Source organism: Thunnus albacares, chromosome 8 (assembly GCF_914725855.1).
Source record: "Thunnus albacares chromosome 8, fThuAlb1.1, whole genome shotgun sequence".
In the NCBI taxonomy this organism is placed as follows: Eukaryota; Metazoa; Chordata; class Actinopteri; order Scombriformes; family Scombridae; genus Thunnus; species Thunnus albacares.
Window position 1 is genome coordinate 27,251,217 of NC_058113.1, and position 27,350 is coordinate 27,278,566.

General features: G+C 39.5%; 1 protein-coding gene across 1 annotated transcript; it reads right to left on the minus strand.

Annotated features, from left to right (window-relative positions):
* Positions 1–756: 756 nt before the first annotated feature.
* On the minus strand, positions 757–22,235 carry smg5 (SMG5 nonsense mediated mRNA decay factor). The gene is made up of 22 exons (XM_044358620.1): positions 21,806–22,235; positions 20,288–20,386; positions 17,559–17,682; positions 16,661–16,817; positions 13,411–13,500; positions 12,863–12,952; positions 11,398–11,476; positions 11,182–11,307; positions 9,972–10,040; positions 9,394–9,629; positions 8,801–8,938; positions 7,584–8,501; positions 7,271–7,440; positions 7,111–7,186; positions 6,523–6,698; positions 5,987–6,145; positions 5,732–5,791; positions 5,239–5,398; positions 4,190–4,280; positions 4,027–4,101; positions 3,797–3,935; positions 757–2,246 (listed from the first exon to the last, which is right to left on the minus strand). The coding sequence occupies exons 1-22, from the start codon at positions 21,868–21,870 to the stop codon at positions 2,163–2,165; spliced, it is 3,381 nt and encodes a 1,126-aa protein (XP_044214555.1). The 5' UTR covers positions 21,871–22,235; the 3' UTR covers positions 757–2,162.
* Positions 22,236–27,350: the final 5,115 nt, after the last annotated feature.

Consider the following 27,350-nt stretch of genomic DNA (forward strand, 5'->3'; position numbering starts at 1 on the left):
CGGGGGTCCCTGGAAAGACTTTAACATCTAGACTTGTGAGGGTTCAGGTCAGACAGGTTGACTGTAAGTTTAGATTTGCACCGAGGCTGCATCTGACAACTATTTTCATTATCAATTATTCTTTCAATTAGTTGTTTCGTCTGTCAGAGGATAGTGAAGAATTCCCTCCACGGTTTCTCTAATCTGAGGTGTCCAATTAGCTTGTTTTGTCCAATCAACAGTCCTGATACTCAAAGATATTCAATTTACAATCATACAACAGAGAAAAGCAGATCTACACATTTGATTTGTTTGAATAAAAATTTGAAAAACTTACTGAGAGAAAATTCCAGCAGTAAGCGAGACAACATGCTGGAGTTTTTCCTCATTTTTATTCCAGTTGTGCTTTCCTCCCACGCACCTGTCACATATTGAGTTGGCAGGGACTTTTTTTTTTTTTCAAACATTAGAGATGCTGAAACCAGACCTGAGGGGTACTTAAGTAATTTACTGTATTATTGAACTTCCAACTAAGTAGGGAGACTTGTGAGAGACAAGTCAAAAGGTCAAAAAAGGTCAAAACATCCTGACTTTTAATCCTCATCATGGGCTGAGCTGCAAAAACGATGCATCTTTCCCTGCCAGGTGGACACCCACATCTTTCAAACTCAACTTCATGTGTAAAATTGGTGGCTTGCTCCTTTAATTTCAGTACTAAAATAGTACACACACACACACAACTAGAGAGGTCACACAAGAATGATAAAACAGAAGTCATAATCTTAAATGAGTCTCTTTTTATTGTTCAATGCATGACCACACACATATACTGGATTTCTTTTGCACTGTGCATGATGGGACAGTCACTATGGAAATGGTGATGTAGATGGGATACATTTTAGGAGTTTTAAAGGGGTCCAAACACGATCCACATTCCTCAGGGAAAGTCAGGCGGCCCCCTCTCTTCTGAGTCTCCTTGATGACTAGCTACAACATGAAGCTAATCGGCTCCTAACTCCCTCCTCCCTCTAACATAACACCTTGATAAATAAATTCTGGATTATAGTTTGTTTTTTGTTGTTTTTTTTTTTTCCTTTTTCAGAACTGAAGGACTTGTTCAGTGGATCAACGCACGACAACAACCCTTTCCCTTAAACATTCTTGCATATTTCATTCAGCTTGAGCTTACAAAAAGCAAAATAAACAACATCATTTGGGTACAAAAATAAAATCCAAATTAAAACCTTTAACAGGGTAACACCTGTTGTGTGTTTTTTTTTTCTTTTCTCTTCTCATAACAGAGATAGCACAATACATAAGTCACTGGTCACAAAAGTACACCGCAAAAAAAAACAAAAACAAACAAACAAACAAAAAAAAAACAAAACCAAATAAAATAAAAAAAAGCCACATAGGAAAGAAACCAATCCCGGAGAAGTGTACATCTGTCTTCCTCAACCCTTCCTAGAGGGCTAAGAGCTACGAGACCCTGGTTGTTTTTGGAAGGCTGGAAAGCTTTGGGTGTCAGGTAGACAGAGTGCGTTTTCTCTATCTCAAAGTTGTCTTCATACACCCTCGACTTTATAAAAAATGCAGCCCCTACCAGACTCACACATCCTTGACCCTGTTTCTCAAATACAGACTGAAGGGAAAGGGGAGGAGGGAACGGAAATCCAAACCACTGCTCTAAATATCTATATGGATTCATCTGAGCGCGTGAATGTGTTTATATGCGTGTGTGTGTGTGTGTGTGTGTGCCGTTTTTCTCTCTCGACATGTATTGTACTCATTTGCTAACATATACAGTGTATTCCTGGTTAGGGTGTGAACCAGGGGCACTTAAAAAGTTGTGTTGCGTTCCCCCACCGTTTCCTCACCCCCCCGACCGCTATGGGTCACTCTTTATGTTTAGGTTTGGGAGTGGGAGGTGGGAGATCTGCTGTTTCTTATAGCGCCGTTTTTTCGCCCACTTTTCTCTTTTTTTTTTTTCCTCCACTGTATTTACTTTTCCATCCCTCTAAGCTTTAACTCTTTCCTTTGATCCATCTTTCTTTTGAGTTGTTTTTTTGCCTTTTGAAGACGCAGATACACACAGAGCAAAAGAGTGGGAGAGAGAGAGAGGGAGCGAGTGTTGTGATCGATCAGCTGTTTCGCAGCACCAACAGCTGCCCCCCTTTGACCTCTCAGCCAATCTCCTTCCACTGCCGGTAGAACTCCACGATGTTCTTCAGCTCCATTCCCGCTGAGCCTGCCACCTGGATTGCCGACTGGCAGGGGGGAAAAAAAAAGCCATTAAAAACAACATTTTCCCAACACAAGAGAGGAGGAGGATTAAGAACACCTGTAATACCTAATGGTTACAACCTACAAACCATAAAGGGGGTCAAGTATACTTCAAATGAGGTGCTTGTTGGGTCGTTGAACAGCGTCTGAAACCTGTAAGTTTGTGAAACAGATGGTCCAACTAGCTCACCTCCTATATGCAGTAACTGGCCAGGTGTGTGAACTTCTCTCAAACCCTCTTTTTTCTCTCTTTTTTTGTCACTTTTCATGTGTACAACCAAGCACAACACTATGAATGCTTTCAAGGAGAGTGTGTCCACCAAGTGTGCGCCGTTATCCCCGTTTGTACTGTTCAGCACGTCTCGCCTCTCTCTTTGACAGCAGGCTTTTCATCCTGCTTTCATGTGTGGTGTAAACACCTTTTAGACTTGTATGAATGACACTAACTAGGTTGTTTGAATTGTGCTCAAACCTTAATGGTTCTTGGAACCCTCGAACACTTTAATGGTTGTATTTCTGCTATTGCCTCACTGTTACTACATAAAACGTATTTGATAAGGATACTTTGAATTTTGTTATAAAGAATTATGAGAAAAATATGTAGTGAGCGGGATACTTAAGAGTTGAGAAACAAACTTAAAAGAAGCAACTATTTACATTATTGATGAATAGTTTAATCTCTGGAATGTTAAAAAAAAAAATAGCGAAAATTCAAAAATTCACGTTGATGTCTTCAGTTTGCTTGTTTTGTCCGACTCTCATATTCAATTGACAATCATTTATGACAAAGAAAGTAAATTGTCACATATGAAAAGTGGGAACCAGAAAATGTTTGGTATTTTTGCTTGAAAAATGACAAATGATTTTTTCTTTTATCAAAACAGCTTACAATTAATTTTATGTTGATCATCTGAACGATTAATCCTTGCAACTCTAGTTACATGATTTTTAATCATGTAATTAATTGATGTGAAAATGTGAAAGTTATTGTACAATTGTTTTCTCAATTAAGCGATTGATCTTGTAGTCTATGAAGTGTAAAAATTTTTTGGAAAAAAGTACCCATCACAATTTCTCAGAGCCCAAAGTAATGAGTTTAACTGCCCTGTTTTGTCAGACCAACACTCCAAACCCCAAAGATATTTAACTTACTATAATTTAAGAGAAAGAAAAGCAAGTGATTCTTACATTTGAGAAGCTGGAACCAGCAAGTGTAAATGAAATGAAAACAGAGTCATTTTCTGTCCATCGACTTATAGATCGCCTAATTGTTTAAGCTCTAGTGTCGCATATTTTAATGTCAACAAACACTCTGAAAGTAATTTTAAAAAATTTAAGAAGATTTCTTGCTGCACAATAAACACAACAAAAGCTGCTCTGTGAACAGGAACAGAGCAGTGATGAACACAGTCCAGTTTAGATAGAACTGTAGTAAAAAAACAGCAGAATCTGAAGTCCATTAAGCTTTGCTAGTCTTGGTGGGAAATGTCAACTTGAGTGTTCGGGCCTGTAATGTAACAAGTGAGTGACTGACCTTCATCGCTGCTGACCGAGTGCAAAGCTCTTCCACTTGATGGCCAGTAAGAATGGTCACCATGCCGGCTGTATCTTCATCTCCGTTGCTCTGGGAGACCGTTAGCTGACGACAGCTATCCACCATCCTGTATAAATGCCTAGAAGAGCGATCAAACTATAAGTCATTTTCATCCAGTGAGCATGTTAGAAAACAACTAGAGTTAACAATAGAAGGGCAGCAAAGCTTACCAGGCTTCTATGTCCTGCCTTTTCAGTTTATCTCTTTCAAAACTTCGACCCGACTCCTTCTGGCAGCGTATGTACCTATGGAAGGATGTGATAAAGAACGCTAAGAACATTTAAGAAATCCCTCACGATCATCAATAACCATACCTTTACTACAAACACCCACCTGTTGCCTTTGCGAAATTCAGACTCCAGGAAGCGGATGCCATCCCTCGCACCAGCATTTTCCTTCTTCAGTCTGTCAAGACCATCAATCACTACAACACAGAAGCAGTCTGGATTAAGTACCTGAGCAACAGTTATTTCAGGAAATAGGCTGACTCAGATTGAGTATGAATCTGAATCAGAGACCCAATTTGTTAACTGAGAAAACATCACTATTAAAGCTGAAATCAAACTTGTTTTGGTTAAAATATCATGTCACTGCCGTGGGCTAGTGTTCACACTGGCACAATGTCTATATGCTGCTATTCAGTGTTATTGCTCTGGGTAGCAGCTCGCTACATTTCTGTGTGATACTGTGAAATCAAGTATTGTTCAAACCAGAGCTGTTGCACCACTAGTGACAAGTTTAGGGCTGCAACTAATCAATTATCAGTTAATCTACTTGTTATATCTGACCAACTGCTAAAAAAAAAAAAAGATGAAAATGGCATAAATCAGCAAATCCTCACATTGGAGAAGCTGAAACCAACAAATATTTGACATTTTGCTTTGCTTGATTGAACAATTAATTGATGTTCAAAATTATTGATGATGAATGTTCTGTCAGTTGAGTTAAGCTGTCACTTAATTAACTGACTGTTTCACCATACATACATTAACATTTTTGTAATTTCATGCATTGAAATCAACAACAAGACATGGAAAGACAAAATATCTTAAAAAGGTGAGAGAAACATTGGGTTTGAAAACTACCCTTTAATTTGAGGATAACAATGTGTATATATTGTTTGGATAATGTTGGCATTAGTAACACTGTATTGCCTGATAGGTAACATTATGTGAAATCACTGAACCAAAGTTTTAGTCATGAAATAAAGAAATAATCTATAATATATTTTGCACAATTGTCCCTCTCTACAGTTAAATCAGAAAAACCACCCTGCAAATCACTGAATCCTCTTCATTACTCCTGTTCTCCAGGGGCCTGAACCCAACACACCTCACCGTCTCGCTACTCAGGACAGATAGAAGAAGAGGCAGAGCACCGACCTGTTCGTGGGATGATGATGATGAAGCAGCCGCTGCCTGCCAGCTGCCGGATGAGGTTCAGATGCTGGCAGAGAGCAGCTGTGTCTGGCACCAGGTAGGGAGACATGGATGACTGGGCCTTAGGCTGCTGAAGGCTGCCCTCTAGCTGCGATACCTCCAACTGCAAAGAAGAGACCCAACAGCTGATGATGTGCAATTAATGTAGAATGTATATGGTTTTATGGTCACAGGAATATATTATAACTACCTTCAGGTAAACTCACTGCCTCCATCGAAGGAATGTGGTGAGTATTCAGTGAGTTAGACTGACTCCTTCATGTTAATGTTAACTAAACCATATCACTCCTAGCAAACATTATTCCTCACAGTAAATTACATGAAACTGTATCTAAAACTCCATAAAATGGATGCTAGAAAGTTGGTGTTTTTGCAGTGATGAATGGTAAACACAGTGAGGGCAAACAGTCAGTAGACAGAGTGGTAATCTTCAAACCTGTAGTCGAAGCTGGGCCATGTCTCTCATTAAGCGATTTCGACGAGCCTCCTCTTCAGCCTGGACATGAAAAGATAAAAGAAAGGGGAGTTAAAATCTAAGGCAGCTGCTTTGTATACAAATATTTTGATTCCATATCTTTCATTAAACATTTGTCCCATTCATTGAGGTCAACAGTTACACAACGCCAAAGAGGGACACTTGAATTCAGGTCTCCTGCAATTCTTCTGGTCGTTCTGTTCAGATGTTTCTCACCATTCGGAACTGGGCCTTGGCCTGCTGCACCAGATTATCCTGTTCGGATTGGCTGATGCTGGTGAAGATGCCCGCCTCCGGGTTGAAGTGCAGCACGTTGCCCTGGAGATTGGTTAGGAAGTGCCCAAAACTGCGAATACAACACACTCGCACCACACACTGAAAGAAAAGAGAAAGAAGACTTATATAATTACGCCTGTTTTATACTGTGGTGGATAAATCAACTTCACAGGACTTTTACATGGACTGGACGTGGTGACATGTTGGTTAGTACACATTTTAACGATGCCTATGGTGTTTCTTGTTTTGTCTCATCGACAGTTATTGGCACTGTTTTATATTAGCACAAAGATGGAGTATAATCCATTGCGTTTTATGGGTTTGGAAAAAGCTGGACCATTAAAAAACTTCACACAACTAGCAAAAGTCTAAGTCTCATGGTGGAGCTAATACTTTTTTTGTGTATTACAGTGTTCTTAATCCACACTGAACATCTTTAAAATCTGACTCCTGTGTGTGTGTGTGTATCTGTGTACCTCCTGCAGGGGGCTGAGGGACGGGTTGCGACGAGTGAAGTCAAGGCGGCGGTGAGCTACGTTGAGAGCAGGCAGATGTCGCAGAGCCAAATCCTCGGGCAGCAGCAGACTCTGGACCAAACCGGGCTGCTCACACTCATTTAACAGCTCTGTCACCTCTGTGTTGAGACCAAGCTCTGCAATACACACACATGGATTCATAAAATAAGCTGCTGACTCAGAGAAACAGTCATAAACGGGTAAAAACAAGGAGAGAAATTCAACTGCATGAACAAAAAAACCCCTCAAATAACAGATTATAACTTGCTTTCTATCATTATATATGTGTCTCATGTTTTAATACAGCAATGGTACGACTAAAATAGACCAAATGATAAATATAGGAAATTGACCACTTGTTTAATTACTATGTTTTATTTTCACATATGCCGTTTAGGCCATGCTTTCTTCCAGTGTCTGTGGGATTAGAAGTGAACCCAGCGAGGAATAAAAACCTCTGAAAGCTGTAGTGGCATTATGTAACCATTGAGCTATGCAGGCCAGTGACAGATAGAAACCTCTATACAATGCAGTCAATAAGTAACTCACCAGCCTCAAGCATCTTGCTGCCATCTGGTAGCAGGTTGAGCAGCACAGACAGTCGGTTCCACAGGCTTTGAGAACTCTGGACGGAAGAGAAGATAATAATTTGTTAAACATACTCCTACGAGGTCAATGTTTCACAAAGCGGGAGATTATGTCACTTTACCTGCGCACACATGAGGATAATGTCAGTGTTTGTCCTTAGCCAGTCCACAAAGACCTTCACCACCTGGATCAACCCTTGATTGGTCAAGATCTCGAGCTTCTCTAAGAGCGTTTTCTCGCTGTGGACTGATTGAGTACTGTGTTGGCTGCCTTCTGAGTCAGAGTCCAATTCTATTAGGAGTAGGAGGTGACAACAATCAAGCAAAAAGAGTTAAAGTTATTTGTGAATCCCTTAACAGGAGAACAAGAAATCCTAAATAAGGTACTAAAAATGGACACAAAAATAGAAAACAGTGAGGCAAATAGCACGTTACCATTTTCATTGGTTCCGTTGGCAGTACCGGGGTTTATGTCGCAGGGAGAATCCCCAGGGGGAGGGGGTGTCTCTTGGGAAGGGGGAGCAGAAGTGTCAGTAGGGGTTGGAATCCCCGAGGAAGATGAGGCTTGAGGCCTCAGCAGCATGTTGCTGAAGGTTGGCGCCAGGCGGAAGCAGCGCTTTGCCTGGAAGAGTTGTGAGGACATGGCCTGAAGGTTACTGCTGATGCTGGGGTCACTGGGCGTGAGGGGCCCGTTGGTAGTCGGAGGGGTGTCGCCGTCTCTGTACCCTCCTTCTTCCTTAGGTTGGTCTTCGTCTTCCTCTTCGTCCTGGTGCTCCCGGGCTTGACCCTCCAAGTTGTCTGAGTTTTCTGTGTCCTCCATGTCTTCCAGGTCGGAGCGAGACTCCTGGCTGTTCATGTCTGAGTCAGTCTCTACATCAAACGCCGTTCCTCCTTCCTCCTCCTCCTCTTCGGAGCCACTCCCCCAGCTGCCCTCCTCCCCCAAGTGGTCTCTCTTTGTCTCCTTCCGGAGAGAGGAAGGATTGGGAAGAGATCCGGTCGAGGTGCCGCCCGTTGAATCAGCGTGGCCCCTTCTGTGGTCATCATCATCTTCATCATCTTCGCTCTCAAAGCCTTCGCTCAGGTCGCTTTCGTCCTCTCCTCGACCGTCCTTGCGAGCACAGCGGCGTCTGCGGAGTCTAGAGAGGCGGGTATACTTCTTCTTCTGCCTCTGTTTGTCAATTTCCAACTTGCACTGTTCGTCCACGCTGACATGCTTTTTAGCGCCAACCCTCTCGCAGCCATCTTCATCCTTCTCTTCCTCCTCATCTTCTTGCTCCAGGGAGCCATTCTGAAGAGGCTTCTCATCGGTGCGATCTGCGGGCGGAGCGGACAAATCCCTCATCTCTAGGTCATCTAGATGAGAGGAAAAATAATTCACTGCCTTTTGTGTTTTCAGTAGCCAAGTAAGCCAAGCTCTAAGTGTAGAAACACATTGTATAAGGTAGAAACTTCACATACCGCTGTAGTTCTCACACAAGATGTTCATTTTAAAACACAAAGACCGGCACTTTAAAAAGCTAAGAGGTGTTGCTGATAAGGATAAATTGGGACTGACTTCCTGTGCTGTATTGACTTATGAGGCATAAAATTACTTGTGGTTGCATTTAAGTACCTTTTCGTCTCGATATACGGAGACAGGAATTTCCTCTCACCTGTGGCGTCAGTGTTTAGTGGAGGCACCTGGCTCTCCGCTTCCTCCAGTTCAGCCTGCAGCCGGATGTTCACGTGGTTCACCAGATGGGAGAACAGGGCCAGAGTAAAAGCTATGGATGCGCTGTACTGCTTGGATCCTAAGGCCAAAATGTAGCACAAAAACTGTTAGGATTTGAAATGCATACTTCTGTTTTATACCAATAAAGCTCCTGATGATAACCATTTTCACAAGATAGCACTTCCTAGGGAGAAAAATTGCAAATTTCTCCCATAGTGGATAGATAAAAAATACCTAGTTTAATTATCAGATTCTATTTTGTTTGTGTCCAAAATTCAACGTGGGAATCAATCTCTCCTCTATTATGGCGGGAAACATGGACAATTTAAGTCCCTTTAGCTAGTTTACTGCAAAGCCTCAAAAAGCCTCAAAATTTTAAGTCTTCTTCTTCTATTCAGATTCTCATCTAATCCAGATGTACATACAGATCCTACAGTTACCTTTTCATCAATCATTCACAACATCATAAAGATATAAATTAGTTATTCAAATAAACACAAAAAGATTGTAAAACCTAAGAACACAAACACCAACCTCCCCTCTTCAGGCTGTGCACCACCATGAGACATGTGACCACCATCTTGAAGACCAGGGTGTCAGGCAACACAGGGCAGGAGCTGTCGGCAAGCTGCTGCTGCTGCTGCTCCTCTTCTTCCTCGCTAGGGGAGTGGTGAGCACCGCCATGTGTCGGCGGCGGCAGATAGAACAGCACCAGGTTGAAGTCCTCCAGCACCGACTGGCAGAGTGAAGTCAGCTCCGTCTCCATCAGGCTTCATACATAGAGAGAGAGAGAGAGAGGACAAAATATGTATAATTTAACAATGAATAATACAACAACAACACTGTAGTGTATAAAAAAAAGGAGGCATAAGACTTTGCCTGCGTTCACATTGTTGTATCCCCTGGATGTTGTTAAGTTAACATCTTTTAACACTTTACAGAACAGAATATTTGACTTGACAGATTTAATTGATGATAAATAAAATATACATAAAAGGCAGTTCATTCAGTCTTCACATACCAATAAAATCATTGAGGATTAGATGTTTATTTTCACCGTGGTTCTAAATAAATGTAGGGACAGTTTAATGTAAGACAGCACAAGCGCTCACCTGTTCTTGGGCTGCAACAAGCTCTGGAGGTACATGAAGCTCACCAGGAGACGCTTTATGTCTTTTGATCTGCAGGGAAAAAAAGGAAAATCATGAAAATGATAGATTACAGAGATTATGATTCTGTATCCAAATTATTTGAATCAAATTTAGCTTTGCTCTTAAACAAAATAGATAAAATAGATGTTCTTCACTCTCATGTCTCATGTATGCTAAATATTAAATTGGAGCCAGCAGATAGTTAGCTTAGTATAAAGACAGGAAGCAGGAGCAAACAAAGGTAAAAATGTTTTTACATTGAACACACCACAGCTATTGTGTTATTTGTGTAAATGAAACAAAAGCAGCATTGTTCTCTGTCCCAGTGGCAAAGCATTCTGTAATCTTATTTGCTCCGTGCCGAGTTGTAATTCAAATAGTGATGATGGTAAATAAATTGTGCAAAAGAGCCATCAAATACTAATCAGAGTGCAGCTTAACAGATGAAGCTAATCATGTGTCTTTTGAATGTTTTGGACACCATCATGGACATGCCAAATAACATGTAATTCATCAATACTTTGTTCCAAAAGTTATTCTTTTCTTCTAAGCCCCGGGCAATATCTGCATCTACTAAGATGCTGCTAACATTTGTGTGCATATTTGTCTTTTTCCTACTGAATCCTGTTAGTTTTGTTGCTTCAACAATCTCATTTCCCCCACAAGGATCATCAATTATCTAATCCCATCTGCAGGGAGATGCTGCTTTATCCCACTGCTGGCGAGATTGCCTTTGTGATTCAAATGGAGAGCATGCAAGTTGGTAATTACATGAAGCCCCAGATGTCAATTGGGACTAGATTAAAATCACTCTTGGACGTCAGCAAAGTGAAGTCAAAATAATACTTCAGACTGGATAACCAGTAAAAACACTGGTACCAATGGTAACATTGCCGTCCAGAGAGGGTTAATGATCTAGGGGGAAATTGTGGAAATCAAATAAAATTTACATCAAAAAGACTTTGGTTACACTGGTCTACTGTGAACTAAAGTATGCAAATTTATTGCAAGTTCTTCTACAAATAATAAAGTCCAGAAGAAATAACATAACATTAAGAGTAAACTCCAGTGACTAGATGACCTGTAAACACCTTTTCACAGCTTTTCTTTGGACTCAATCTGGTTATTTATTATTTATGGTATCCACAGAATTTCTGAGAGTCCTCCTCACCTTTGTCGAGATGGAGACAGCTTCTTCATTTCCTGCTTCTTCACTTGGTGGTACATCTTGGCGGCTTTGTCAAAGAGGCGCTTCAGGTTGCCGTAGGCACCCTCAAAGGGGGTCTCTGACTGAATGCTAGCACAGATGAAATACTATGTTAAGACCTGTAAATTATCCAGATCTAGTTCAATTTCTAACAAGACAATTAACACAAGTATTACTCACCAGCGCAGGTAGTAGTAGGTTGCTTCAACATTGTAGAACTTGCTCCCTGCCAGTGTTCCCAGTTGGTTAAAAGGCATTCCTGTAGACAGGCGGGTGAAAAATTGAACGAACAGGTTAACGTTTATTTTCAGATTAACCTCATTTGGACTCAGTCATTATGTAATGTGCACTGCTTAAACTGAAAACATACAGATGATGTCTGAAAAGACACTGAGACCACAAATAACTTCAGTAGATCTGTAGTAATGTTCCCTTCTTTTAAAATTTCCAATCAATATTTCAGACTATATTGTAAGTCTCTTGAACAGTAGGGAGCAATAATCCTGTTGGAATTAATCTGCACGTTTGCATGTATGACCTTTGTGCAGGCTTATAATAATAATAATAATAATAATAATAATAATAATAATAATAATAATAATAATAATAATAATAATAATAATAATAGGAGGGCGTGGAGGTACATGTTCACAGTATTTAGAGGCAAGAAACTATCATACATAAACTACTGATATAAAATATTTGACCTCAGCTCCTGGTTGGGTCAGTTTTTTGCATTTACACAACAGAGATATTTTATAACTAACAGGAAAAACCTGTAATGATATCTGATATTTTGTTGACCTTGTGTGTTCTTTCAGGATAACAGCAGCAAGGGGTGAGAAACCAAAAAAGTAGTAAACCCACTAAAGCCACAAAAACATACAAATATCTATTTGTAATTATTGTCAGCACCTCAAAATCTCACTAATTAACAAGTTACATCTTGTTTGCTTCATGTGTACAAAATCCCAAGTGTAAAAATGACAATTTGCTGTTTTACAAGAGGTTATGTGCTGAACTATTTCTTAGCCAGGAGCAGTTGCCAGGCAACCAGCAGTCACTCTGGTTACAAGTTACTGCTCCTGGTCAAAACATAGACAGGCGCATAATCTCATAAACTGTTTGAATGGATTAAACAAACAAGTAATATGTTAATTAATATGCTTTAGGAGGTGCTGATAGGTAGATTTTGTTACCTTTGGACAGAGCCAAACTGGCTGTTGTGGCCTGTTTCAAGTCTTTATGCTGAGCTAAGCTGAACTGCTGCTGGGTCCAACTACATATTTACCATACAAACAAGTGGTAAGTCTTCTGATCTAACTCTTGACCAAAGAGCAAATAAAGCGTTATTTTCCAAATGTCGAGCTATTCCTTAAGTCGTATTTGAACACATACTGTGTTTGCAATCTAAACATCACTTTATCAATATTTGTTAGCTTTATCTAATGACAACTGAATTTAACATTTTTGTTCTGGCTACTAAAACAATCACATCTGAATAAAAGCCTTTCCGCAACTTTTTTTTTTAGAAACAAACATTATTTCCCCCTAATCTCCCAGTCCAGAAAACACAAACTTTACCTCTGTGACCACAGGAAAAGCAGAGTGACGTGTTAAGTAGCTTTATATGACAGTCACTCACCTACGTGTGGCATGACAGACAGGGCCTGATGGTAAAACCTCTCTGCTAGCTGCTCAGCCTCCACTCCGGCCAGTTCATTCTGATAACGGGCTGCGGAGGAAACAAACAACATTAAAAAACAGTAAAAAGTTAAAATAAAAATGTTCACAACAGGCAAAACACTTCCTTTGCTTACAAAAAAAATCAATATACCCACAGAGACTCAATTATTTATGAAATGTTCTGGGACACAAATGCCTCAGGCTAAAGTAGTGACATTTTCACTAATTAATTCAAATTTTTGTTTATCTATCAAAAGGCAAAAACCTAAAATGGCACAGACATAATTTCATTTGCTTGCAATGTTCAGTTAAATAATGTCAGATCAATCAAAATACCAATATCTCTTTATCACGTAAGTCCAAACCGACCAAACAGCTCGCAGCCAATTAAAGTCTACTGCTAATGCCAAAATTTCCCACGCTGAATGACACACACATTCTGTCTCACACCTCTACAGGCTAGGCAGAAAGATGAATTAATTGCATACTCTATTATCCTGTTATTACCTAGATCTCCAAGGTAGACCAGACAGCGATGACAGGCCATCTGTGCCCACTCCATCTCCTTGGGGGTGGCTGACACTGGTTTCTTTCGGCCTGTCGGGAACATCACACGATGCTTTTTTTTTTTCATTTAAATTCAGGCATTTAGCTGATGTACTTCTCCAAAATGACTTGGGAGTTATATAACGAAAGAGCGAGCTTAAATTCCAGCAAAGCAACAGAGTGTCCAAATGTGAGACAGCACCCAGATCATGTGAAACACCATTTCTCTGTCTCTAAGGTCTTAATGTGCAAAAGTGCTTTTGTTTTAGTTGGCCAAGAACTATGCATTTCTTACATTTCTAGAGATGATAAATCGTCACTTCATGCAGGAAGATAGGATTATGCAGGATTACAGACCCCATTTATCCCTGATATTGTTATATGTATCTGGGTATCAAGTGGTGTTGTGGCTCCGATACAATCTAACGTCTGTGCAAATAAAATCTGTACAGTGTTTTTTTCAAAAACGAGTAAGTAATGGATCACATAGTGGAAGACAAGCTCTGAGGTAAAGAGTGAGTACAGACTGTACAGTACCACAACCACAATGTGACCCTGCACCTGCCTGTTTGCCTTTGCCAACACTAGACGGATTTGGCATCTCTCCACCTATTTGTCTGCTTTACATAGTAAAGGGGAACACTGACATCTGATACGGACTGAATTCAGACAATGGACACATGCACACCCTGTGTACACTCACCGGCCACTTTATTAGGTACACCTTGCTAGCACCAGGTTGGACTCCCTTTTGACTTCAGAACTGCCTTAATTCTTTGTGGCATAGATTCAACAAAGTACTGGAAACTTTCCTCAGGGATTTTGGTCCATATTGACATGATAGCATCACGCAGTTGCTACAGATTTGTCAGCTACACATCCATGATGAGAATCTCCTGTTCCACCACATCCCAAAGGTGCTGTATTTGATTGAGATCTGGTGACTGTTGAGGCCATTTGAGTATAGTGAACTCGTTGTCATGTTCAAGAAACCAGTTTGAGATGATTTGAGCTTTGTGACATGGCACGTTATCCTAGCTGGAAGTAGCCATTAGAAGATGGGTACACTGTGGTCATAAAGGGGTGGACATGGTCAGCAACAGTACTCAGGTAGGCTGTAGCATTTAAACAACGCTCATTGGTACTAAGGGGCCCCTAAGTGTGTCAAGAAAATATCCCCGACACCATGACACCACCACCAGCTTGAACTGTTGTTATAAGGCAGGATGGATCCGTGCTTTCATGTTGTTTATGCCAAATTCTCACCCTAACATCTGTATGTTGCAGCAAAAATCTAGACTCATCAGACCAGGCAACGTTTTTCCAATCTTCTATTGTCCAATTTTGATGAGCCTGTGCGAATTATAGACTCAGTTCCCTGTTCTTAGCCGACAGGAGTGGCGCCTGGTGTGGTTTTCTGTTGTCCATCTGCTTCAACGTGTTTTGCATTCAGAGATGCTCTTCTGCATACCTTGGTTGTAACAAGTGAATATTTCAGTTAGTGTTGCCTTTCTATCAGCTTGAACCAGTCTGGCCACTCTCCTCTGACCTCTGCCATCGACAAGGCATTTTCACCCAGAGAACTGCAGCTCACTGGATATTTTCTCTTTTTCAGACAATTCTCTGTAAAGCCTAGCAATGGTTGAGCGTGAAAATCCCAGTCGATCAGCAGTTTCTGAAATACCCAGATCAGCCCGTCTGGCACCAACAACCATGCCATGTTCAAAGTCACTTAAATCACCTTTCATCCCCATTCTGATGCTTTGTTTGAACTTCAGCGGATTGTCTTGCCCATGTCTATATGCCTAAATACATTGAGTTGCTGCCACGTGATTGGCTGATTAGACATTTGCATTAACGAGCAGTTGAACAGGTGTACATAATGAAGTGGCTGGTGAGCGTATATGCAAATGTGTGATCGCATTGTTCATCATCCAGAGAGCGGGAGTGCATTTCTAGGGTGGGGTATCGTTCACATTTGAACTGATATCGGTACCCAATGGTTCCTTTTTTCAGTACTTTCCTCTCTCTGTAACAAAGTCCAAGCTTCTTAATTTCAACATTGTTATTTACTTAGAGAGTTTTGTTGCATAAGGTAAAATAAACAATAATAAATAATAAAACAAAAATAAACAAGGTATAAAAGGTGTTTAGGCTTCCTGTTGGAGATGTGCTGTTTTCCAAAAATGCACGAAAAGTCTGCAACTCTTCATCAAACATCTCACTGTGGCTGTTTCTACTTGTACTGTTCCTAACTGATCCGTTGAGCAAATATCTCCAGATCTCTAATGAAGCTCCACTAACAAAGCTCCACTAACTGCGATAAATACATTTAATTTCCTATAAGTTCTTCACAATAAAAGCCTTCTGCTTGTTTGTCAGTGGAAGGCTTTTAATATGAAGCAGCAACAGCAAATGTTTTCATCAGCAGTAACTTAACACAACGCTGATACGACTGAAAGTCAACAAACAGTAAAATATGGCTGATATTCGAAAATACAAACACGAACACAGGAAAGAAATTTCACGTGCGCATGTTTGTAAACTAGAAGGGATTTTTCAAAAGGCCCATAAGGAATCACATCATTATTTATTTGAATTCACAACACAACCCACTCTCAGAGTACTGAAATTTGGCACCGACTGATCTAACGTTACTAGGTACTTGATAGTACTGATGTAATTCAGTCTGTACCCTCAAAAGCACCAAGTTCGGTACCCAACCCTGTGCATTTCAATACCAGCTGTAAATGAGGTCAAACCATCCATTGGATAATTTTAGATTTTGTGCAACTGTATCAAGACCACAAGTTTCTAAACACTCATAATATCATGCTGAATGGAATGTATAACCCTTTTCATTTCACACTAAAATGGGGAAAAAATGTTTACTCTACATGGGTCTGTGGATTGAAGTTAATTTCTCACTAGAATAGCGTGCATTAGAAACTAAAACAATCTATACTGTAATTCTAAGTGAGTGACATCATGATTTTCAAGACCTCTAAAATCCCTGTATAATATTTAACCGCCATATTCCACAACCATTTTAGTCTTAGACATTCAAATGAAGCCTTTGGACGAGCAGACAACTTGTTTTTATGTGTGAACGTTACGCATCCTCGTCACAAACATTTGACTGTGCTGGTGTGTTTGAATGTTCTGTGCATGTGTGTGAATTTGTGTTTTTTTTTTTTTTTTTGCATCTGACCGATCAGCGGGTCTGTGACGTGGGTCCAGTCGATGCAGTCCTGCAGCTCCAGCTGGTAGTGTGACTGGATGTAGAGCAGCAAGTGCTGGTAGAAACCCACACCGGCGATCAGGTGTGTTCGGTAGGCACACTCCAAAGCGCTGCGACTGTGGATGTGCTACAGTGAAGGAAAGAGAGGAACCAAGACATTGAAGATATTACCAGAACAACAATGATAAACATGATCTATGTAGCACTTATGTATATATATTTTAGTCTATAATGTTCACCAACAAAAGGCACAAAAGCTTGGAATACTAAAATATACCCAATATGCATAAAAATGACAATTCAGAGACATTTAAGGCAAAAGAAAAGTGGCTCGCAAATAAAACCATTAGAAAAAATATAAGATTAAAACTTGCAAACTTGTGAAGATTATGAGGGAATCTAAGAAGTTGAGTTTAAAGAAGAGACTTCTTAAATTACACACATGATTAAGACAACAAATAAGCAACAAATGCTTAAAACACCATTCACAATTTCACTGATTTAAAATTCACAAGTATCTGAATCACAGTTTGATGTGTGCAACTCAAGCTGTGTACATTTTTATAAACCAGTTCAGCCCAGAAATGATCTGGCTACATTTGATAACAGCAATGATGTTTGGTGGTTTTTCTGTGCTGGTCCAGTGGCAGAGAAAAGTGCCAAGTGCCATTTTTAGCTGTGCATAATATAAACACACTCTCGGTACTCTATGAAGCATGTTGCGTGCAAGTGACCATGAAATGCTAGATGTCAGAGCAGAGTTAACCTTTATGTGGCAGCCAGGATGTCAAAGCTAGCCAACAACAGAAAAACTAGTTGGCTAATACATGTAGAGAGGCTGGTTTTCCACTGCTACAAGGCCACTTACCTTCTTGTTGGTCTTGATAACCTGGATGACCTCGTAGTAAACTTTCCTCCAGAGCAGCTCCTCAGCCTTACGGCCATAGTCGACGGGATGGAGAAACATCAGTTTCACGCAAAGTTCCCTCAACCTGGAAGCACGCAGAAAGACAACAGACATTAAGAAGGTAGCTTTGACAAGATTAGATTAGATTTGACAAGTGGACGAATGAGTCAAGTTTCACATGAAAAGGTGGGCCACACAGGAACACAAACTGATTATTTTGTCTAGTCAGACGGCCCTTCCAGATGAACATATTCTCTGGTTCCAGCCTCTCAAGTGTGAAGATTTGCTACCTTCCTTTGTGACAGTAGACTAAATATCTACAGCTTTGGAAATGGGGCCAGTATATTCTGTCAGATGTGCGTCTTCCAACTTCCTCTTTCTCATTTTGAGCCATTTGTTTGTTGTATCCAGTAAGCATATAAACACTGCAATCCTTTACATGCAGCATTTCTCATCGTCTCTCCTTTGAAGAGATGCTTCTCAATGCTTCAGTGCCAGAGAGGATAATGTCATAGCCAACAATATTATCAGCCTCATCTTGCGCTGAGGTGCCAAATTATCCCATTTGCTCTGCTGACACTAAATTATGTCTTGGGGGGATCTGATCATTAGTGGAACCTCAAAATACAGGAGTGAAATCATCCCAAAACGCACTGAGGTTGCGGTGGAATCTGGTCGCTGTTCTCAGAGGTGGTCAGGAAAGCCCACTTTTGTATTGTAGTTTGAACACACATGCAGCCTGACCACACTGAAGGCATGTTTAGTCAACTTTTCAGTCTGCATAAAGGCTGACAAAACTCCCAAACTAGTCACTGACGAGACCACCAGGATGATATACCACCTCCTCTTCCTCTCTGGCTCTGTAGGCATGTGTCATGCCTCTCTCTCACAGTTATTTCCAACTTCCCTTTTCTCATTTTGAGCTTTTTGTTCACTGTGTCCAGTATGCAAATAAGCACTGCGATCCTGTTCTCTAGCTGTACGACTGAGAGCAGACAGATTAGTTAGTTTTTGTTTTGTTTAATCTGACAGAGGTTACAGTTTCTCACACATAAAATCAAATGGTGATATCAATCACAGGTGTGGACTCAAATCTGACATGCTTCTTCTACAGCTAAATATGAACTGGATCTTCAGAGCTTTCCATAAGCGCTGGCTGCTGTCCAAATAGCCGACTACTCATCAGTAGTCCAGCTGGCCACTTTATAATGTTCATTTTTGATTCTAATAAAACAGTTTTGATTAACAAGTTGCAATTCGCTATGCATGTACATTCACAACCACTAGCCTCCTTCAAAACAATGCGAGTATGATGATAGAGAAACATGCACATCTGTTTGTATTAGTCCTGCCCCCACATGCTCTATATGAATGTTTGACAGGGGACATCCTGATTAGACGGAATACTTCAGAAAACACTGGAAAACACCGGTGGCAGCAACTTGACGATTGCACAGTAAGTATTAAAGTCCACTGGAAGCACTACGTTTTCCATAAACGCCACACAGATGTTTATGGGCTTAATGAGTGAAAGAATGAATGAACTATCTTTATTTATATTGCCCTTTTTTTTTTTTTTTACAACAGAGCCATCTCTAAGCCGCATTGCAAACACATGTAAAACAGGCAATGTTGTCAAAGTAACAGTCATATGAGGAAGACGTAGGCTATGCCTCAGCATCACACTCAGGATGACAGTGAAGATGAAGATGAAGATGACTAGAAGTTGAGTTGATTCAGTAGATTCACATGATTTGAGTCAAGTGATTCACATGTTTGTTATTTTAGGGTTATTTTTGGCATAAGTTTATTTTAGAAATAATTGAATTTAAAACCAATACATAGGCTAGATAAGACATGGCATTAAAAATATGTCCCCCCCCCCTTAGAATAATCTTGTTTATTTTCAGTGAATAAGTGTGCACTTGTTTATTTCTAATAAAACCATAGATTAATCATCATTGTGGCATGTCTTGTTAACCTTAAAGTGAAGGTGTCAATAAATAAATAAGAGACTGTGATAGACTATGTGGGCTAAAACACACAAAAAGCCTAATTCTCCTTTACAATTATTCACTACATGTTTACAATCAGGTAGGCAAGCTCATTAAAATATGCAATAATTAAGATCAGTGTATATGACAGAATAGTGGCATTAGAATGTGCCAGAAGCCACCGAATTTGGGCTTTTATGACCCCCCTAGCTGCCTACTTTCCCCCCCCTGGCTGGCTACTCCATATCCTTGTGGAAAGCCCTGGATGTTGATACGATCTGGACGAGTCTGACCAGGGAGTATAAGCTCACGGAGATGCTCCAGGGCATATCAGACAGCTTAACAAAGAGCCCTCATTTCAACTGAATTGACAAGAGGTGAAAGCGATGGCGACTTGTTGATAGTCTACATTTATACACATGTGAAATCATAATTATGCTCATGACAACTGTATATATGATGCCTCGACTGCATGTAGCCTTTGATCTGCATGTTATACTACTGGGGCCTGTATCACAAAAGAGATTTGCAAGCACTGCTTACACATGCATGAGTGGTAAGTATGGTGTTTCTTTTGATTAGTCGAAATTAACACTAGAGGAAATTTTCTCATGTCGCAGCTTTCATGTTGCAAATGAGGTGAAACAGGCCCCTGATTCCTTTCACACACAGTTGTTCTGAGACAGCTGGACGTACTTGTTGCGAAGGCTGATATTCTCCGGCTTGAAGACCTCTCTGTAGGAAGCTTTGCTGCCGATGATGACATCCAGCTTGTGCACAGATTCCACCACAGCCCTGGGTAACATTGGGCAATAGAAAGCATTAGAATATTGACAAGGTTAAAGGATAGGTTCACAATGTTTCAAATGTGTTTTAAAGCAACAGTCAGGTGCCCATATGAACACAGAAAGAGGTTTTCCTCCCTGTAGTCGTTCCTCCTGTTCATACTGGCTGTTAAAGATCCCCTTCAAATAGAGTTTTAATATAAGCGATGAGGGCCAAAATCAATGTGTCCACACAGTCACTTTGTGCTAAAATGTATTTAAAAGCTTATCTGAAGCTTATATGAGGCTTCAGCAGTCTGAGTTATTCATATCATGTGGATATCTGCCACATTTAGTCTTTTTAGCATCAAATTACCTCTTTGTGTTTCCTCAGAAGGTGTTTTCCTGTTCAGCTGCAGTGGAAATATATTCACAAAAAGAGGGACTTTGCAGTAAATAGAGTGTGACATCAAAAGACATCTACTTGATTTGACTCATTTTGACAGCTTAAGCTTCATATTAGCTTCCAATAATCTTTTAAATACATTTTTGCACAGTAGGAGGTGTGTGAGTTTGGCCCTTATCACTTACATTGTAAGGGATCTTCTAATGGCCAGTATGAACAGGAGAAATAATTATGGCTAAAAAAAAATTCAATGTTCAGTTGGGCACCTCACCTTTGTTTTAACAAAGACGTGAAATAGTGTGAACCCTTCCTTTAATGCTGTTAACTAAACATTTAACAATAGATGTCAGGCTGACACAGAAAAATGCTGCACGCCATTATGTTAGCAACCAAAATCCTTTCTGTTTCACTTCTCTGTCACGAAGGAAGCTACCTCACCCAGAGCATGATGATGAGTGACGAGACAATTTAGCTAATGTTACACTGGCATGTTGGGTTAACCCATTCTCGTGACAGGTTGCTGAAGGGAAGAAGTGGTTCCCAAAGTTATTTTAGACCATGGCTCCCCTTCAAAGGAAATTTTTTGTCATAGCACCCTGAGCCACCCAACCCCCGATATAACTTGCATAGCTTATCATTTTTACACCATATTATATTATTTTGCTATATTATATAAATGTGAAGTATATTACTATGCTATATTATATCAATGTAAAGTTGAATAATATAGGCTCATTCTAAATCATTTAGAATAAAAGCCAACAGGTGCTGTACAGATTTACTGATAAATAATTTTGCTAAAACAATACTTAAGATGTACAAGGAAAAACAAACAAAGAAACAACCCCCCGCGTCCCCTCCCCAAAAAAGGCTGCTTAATGTGAACATGTAAGCTGCTGAGGTGGAGAGAGAATAAATGAACAATGATATGATTAATCTCATGGCACCCACATTGAGAACCACTGGGTTAGCGCTGAACTAGCCAGCACAATAACGTTCAATTAGCACCACGGTTAGCTCGGTTAAACGGCCTCGCCAACTTACCTGTAAAGCCGCTTGATGAGAAGGACTTTTGCCTCTGGCTCGCTGTCCTGCCCCGGTCCACTCATGTTTAGCGACTCGCCGGTTGTCTGATGTCACGCTCCAGCGTCTTCTCGCCGTTTCCTCCACACCACTCGCCCCGCAGTTGTCACGGATACTCGGGTTTGTTCCCCGGCAGTGACACCCGTGTTGATAGGCAGCTAGCGCTAGCTGTCGAGGTAACGTTAGCTTTCCTCCCCTTCCCTCCCAAGTCTCTTTCGTTTCTTGTGTCCTTTGGCGAGACCCCCTCTACCCATTCGCTCTGAACACCGGGTAGGAGGGGCTGCCCGGAAATTTACGCTCTTCCCGGTCAGCTAAAACGCTCTGATATGCTTCTTGTGTTGTTCCCTGTTCCAGCCATTGCTACGAAGGCGGCCATTATTCCTATCAGGCAGTGACCGCCTGAATAACGCGAGATTACGGAGCACACTCATGAGATTACATCGGGGGTTGCCAGGTAGTCTGCAAAATCCGTAATTTGCAAAAAATACTATTGGGACAAAATAATGTGCAATGTAGAAATAAACTATACACAAACACCACATGCTGAAATGTCGTTGTGTGTTTTTAAATGTGTTTTCTGAAATGTTGTTGTGTTTTGCACCTCAGAGCCACTGTACCTTTAAAAGCACTTTTAGCTCATTCATACCTGGATTTGTTTCTGTAAAATCTTCAATCATGTACTTTCAGTAGTCTATGCATATTATGTTCCCTCCGAATATTATGATCTTTTACCACTAACTGTACATATGAATGAATATAAATTAGTAGTTTCATTTTGCTGTCTGGTAATTTACATGACCCATCCCTTATGGAATTATTCAGACACATTAATATAACAAAGTAGGGTCGCAACTAACGATTATTTTCATTGTTGATTAATCTGTTGAATATTTTCTCGATTAATCAATTACTTGTTTGATCCATAAAATGATGGAAAATGTCTATCACTGTTTCCCAAAGCCCAAGTTGAGGTCCTAAAACGTCTTCTTCTATCCCGACTAACAGTTCATAATTCAAAGTTATTTGAATTATTATGAATTCAATTATGAACTGAACAGTTTACTGTCATAGAAGATGAAAGAAACCAGAAAATATTCACATTTTAGAAGCTGAAATCTGAGAATTTCTAATTTATTTTCTAAAAAAAACAACTCAAAATGATTTGTCAATTATCAAAATAGTTGGCCTTTAATTTTCTGTCGATTGACTAATCAATTGCTCTAAAACAAACAAACAGTCTCTGTAGCTCATCACAGTGAGATAAGCCTTGGGCTTTTACTTTGTGCATATAACTGTTTGTCAGTATCTAACAGCACAATATATTGACCTCATACAAACAGCCTACATAGCCTGCCCCAGGAAATATCCAAAAATGGCCAAAAATGGAAATTAAATATATATATAAACAGTCAGCCTCATAAGTGTAAACATAATATACTAATTAAAACCAACATAACCCAAAACAAAAACTAAATCTTAATGAAATAAAATCTTTATGCATCAGTTCATGTCCATTTAAACAATGTATATCTGTTTCAGTTCATGAATGTATGTATTGTAGCATGTAATCTGGATTTGCTTCTCATCCCCCAAACTGTTATAAATCAAATGAGGGAAATTTTTACAGATGACAGCCAATCAATTATCTTCAGATAAAGTGACAAAAAACAATATGTTTCATATCACATAGAGATTTAAATTTTCCTCTTTTTTTTTTTTTTGATTGGCTGTAGTTCCTGTCACTGTTAAAAGTTTAAATTTGCTGAAGGCCTCTTGATCGTTTTTTTTTTTTTTCTCACCCTAATGGTGGAACATGATTATCTAATCACCATCAGATGTGTTACTAGGGTGCGGCCTATGTAACATACCAGCGCTTGTGTTCTACCATGATTGTTCATCTTGAAGAAGGCCTGAGGGCCGAAATGTCATCTGAATAAAAGAGAAATGCATATGGAGACAGAATGTGCAACACCTTTTTCCTACTCTCATGTTTGCATGTGCACACAAGTGTTCATTCATCACATTGCCTGCTTGTTTGTCCCCACGCACACACAGCCCAGCTTTGCTTTAAATCAGTGGTAGACAAATAGTGGCCTGTGGGCCAAATCTGGCCCTCCAACAAAAATATTTGGCCCTGTAATGCAAGCTGAAGTTTTCCCTCTTATAGATCATCAAATCTTTTACATGACTCTTCATAAATCTAAAGTAGATAACAACATAAACATAAAGCTCATGTAAATCCCCATAGATTTGACCTTGTAACACCTTATAAACTTACCAGATGAATAACAAAGGTAACTAGAAAATTCATTTCCTGTGGAAAATGTGTGTGAATGCCGATGGCTGAAATAAATCACAAAGCATTGCTGAAAACAGAAATCTGCAGCAATTGCTTAAAATCTTGTAGTGCCATCTACAGGTGAAATTGTATCAAATGCTGCAGACTTGATCGACATCCCCATCTGTCAACTTTGCTGAATTTTGTTATCATGAAATAGTACATTTAAGAGATATGCCAGTTAATAAGTATTACGGTGGTGTTTCACTAACAGCCACAAGGTGGGTCTATTGGAGCCATGCTTCAATATGTCATGCACTCTCATGAAGAACTTGAGTACCAAATTTCAGTTTATCAAAGATAACAGAATTGGAGAAATATCACGTTATAATATTACAGTAGCGCTCCCTGTGGGTAGAGTTGTATCAAACGTTACACACTTGAGCAGTGTGGCTGTATGTACAACATTACCATATTTGGTTGCAGTTGAATTTTACATTGAAGAGTTATGGCCCGTTAAGTGCATGAGGCCACATCTTCAAAAGTTTGGTAACCAATTGCAGACAAATGGTAAGTCATACCCAAAAATGAAGTCATAAGTTTTATTCAGGGTCATCTAAATATAGTATGTATCAAGTTTGGTGAAGATCATATGAAATATTTACCAACAGAAGCAAAAAACATCCAAATAGGCGAAAAATTTTCAAGGCGCAAATGGACGTGGCCTATATCAGTCAAACAAGGAACACTGTGCAGATATTGTTTTGCTACACATCACAGTTCATGAGTTATTAGCCAAACAGAAATAATAGTAATCATAATAACTGATCACATGGTGGTCAGTCATGGAGAACTTGCATACTAAGTCTAATTTATTAAAGACAAAAGACAACAGAATTGTGGTCAGTTATTACCATTATCATGGTATCATGTTTAATATGTTAAGCATTTCCACATGGGACACCTGTCCATGAAGCACATACTGTGAATACTTCAGCACTTTTAGTCATTGAGATATCAACTTTCAACCATTCCTCCCATAGACTTTGCATTATAAATATTAATATACTGAAAAAGTATATATTTAAAATCACTGGAATTTGCTAGAGAGAAGAAAAGTTAAAGCATAAATGTCCTTAAAGAGCTGGACATTTTGATGGTTTTTGCAGCTGAAAGTATGCAGAAGTAATTAGCGATCGAAAAATCTACCAAAGAAGAATAATAAAACATTGAAGAACAATAGTGTGAATGCTTGTCAGAATTTACATTAATAAAGATTTGAAGAACAATAAAGCTTTGAAGAACAATAGTGTGAATGCTTGTCAGAATTCGCACTAATAAAGCTCTGAAGAACAATAGTGTGACTAATTTGGCTGATCTGAGCAGAACAGATTTGTGTCAGTAACAGCACTTTGAAGCGATGAACCGGCTCACTGTTTATTGTGTGGATAAGTTATCAATTATATTTCTTTTCTCATAGTGTAACACACGTTTATGAATAATTTTTTGCCAGATGAATATTAACATAAGTTGCAGTCACTCACTTATGGTAAATATGACAACCAGTGCTGAGAAAAACGGACCCATTGTTGGACCTAATTGCTAAACCTCTACTTTAAATTATACCATAATTTACTAATACAGTAATTCTTATTTTCCCCATAGCCAATGGACTCTGTTGTTGTAATTCCCCCTGGTTGCCATTAGATGTCCATGAAGATCACAGATTACTTAAGGTCCATTTAAATGCAATGTTAAAGTAACAGTGAAATTGCATTTTGAAAGAACCTTCCTTAATTCATTTAATGAATATTCCTGACTGTGGAAACAGGATATTGGTATGACAGATAGTTATGGAGAGTATCGCTGAAAGAGAAAATCAGTTTTATTTGATGGAAGATGCACGATTATTAAATCCGTAATGGTTTTATTGGTTGGAATTATGTAAGCCTGTGATGATGTTTTCCAGGAGGTAAAAGTGGTGAGAATTTTTACATAAATACACAAGGAAATGCATGTTTTTATATATAATTAAATCGTTTGATACATACTTCGATATGGAAGACAAAAACATTATTGTTAATCTCCTTTTGACATAAATATTCTGCCCACTGTAACCTGGCAGAATAAAAAATCTGTGTGTATTTGATGCTCGGGTCTGGAGCAGGTCTGGCTGTTCTGTGTACACAGCATGAACCATCTATTGCTCCTCCACTGTGCAATTTTTTTTTTTTCTGCTCTGTCCAAACTCAGAAGTTGCCAACCCACTAAGGAACTGCAGGCGATTAAGTGTAGGAGGATGAGGATAATTACAAGCTTGCTATATTCAGTAGAGTCCCTGGTTCCCAGATCCTGCCTGCCATCATTGCTTTCAGCACCTCAGCTGGAAAGAGAGTGAGGAAATGATCTGCTCTGCTCACCAAGAGAGGAATCACAGTCTTGAGATGCAGAAAAAATGTGTAGATGACCTCAATGGGCAAGCACTGTGATGCAACCACAAGCCGCGAAAACTTACCTGTGATCCAGAACAAAATATATGAGCATGTTGAACCCTTCTTGTGCAAATGTCGGAAGAAAGGAGCAACCATCAAAGCAGATCAATAGCCATAATAATTTTCCATCCATATAGGATACTGCATTCATTTTCAGTTACGTTTAGGGATTTTTGACTTGATAGATGATTTTGTTTCTTTACAATTCATAATCCTATAAGAGGATTTAAGCCTATACATGTAGGATATGCTGAAGCACATAGTTGATTAAGTAATTACTTGGTTGACAGAAAACTAATCCGTAACAATTTTGATAGTCAATCAGTCATTTGAGTCATTTATCAAGCAAAAATGCCAAACATTTGCTGGTACCAGCTTCTAAGATGTGAATATTTTCTGTTTCTCTCCGTTTTATTTGATCGTTAATTGAATCTCTTGAGTTTTGGACTGTTGCACAAAACCAGCAATTTGAAGATGTCACTTTTCTGGTGGAAGTGACCAAACACTGCTTCCAGAGGAAAAAAATAAGCTATATTTCCTACACTTTAAAAAATAAGGCTGGCAGTATTATTTTTGTTATTGTCAATAAATCCCATGACAGGGCCAAAACCAACAATGAGTTAGTCCATCTCTCAATACGTCTTTGACTTCCCTACTCTGTCTAGCAGATTTAAAAGCAGATCATAAATATAAAAAAAGTAAGAGAGTAATTTCCTAAAGCAGCTGAGCACTGTAG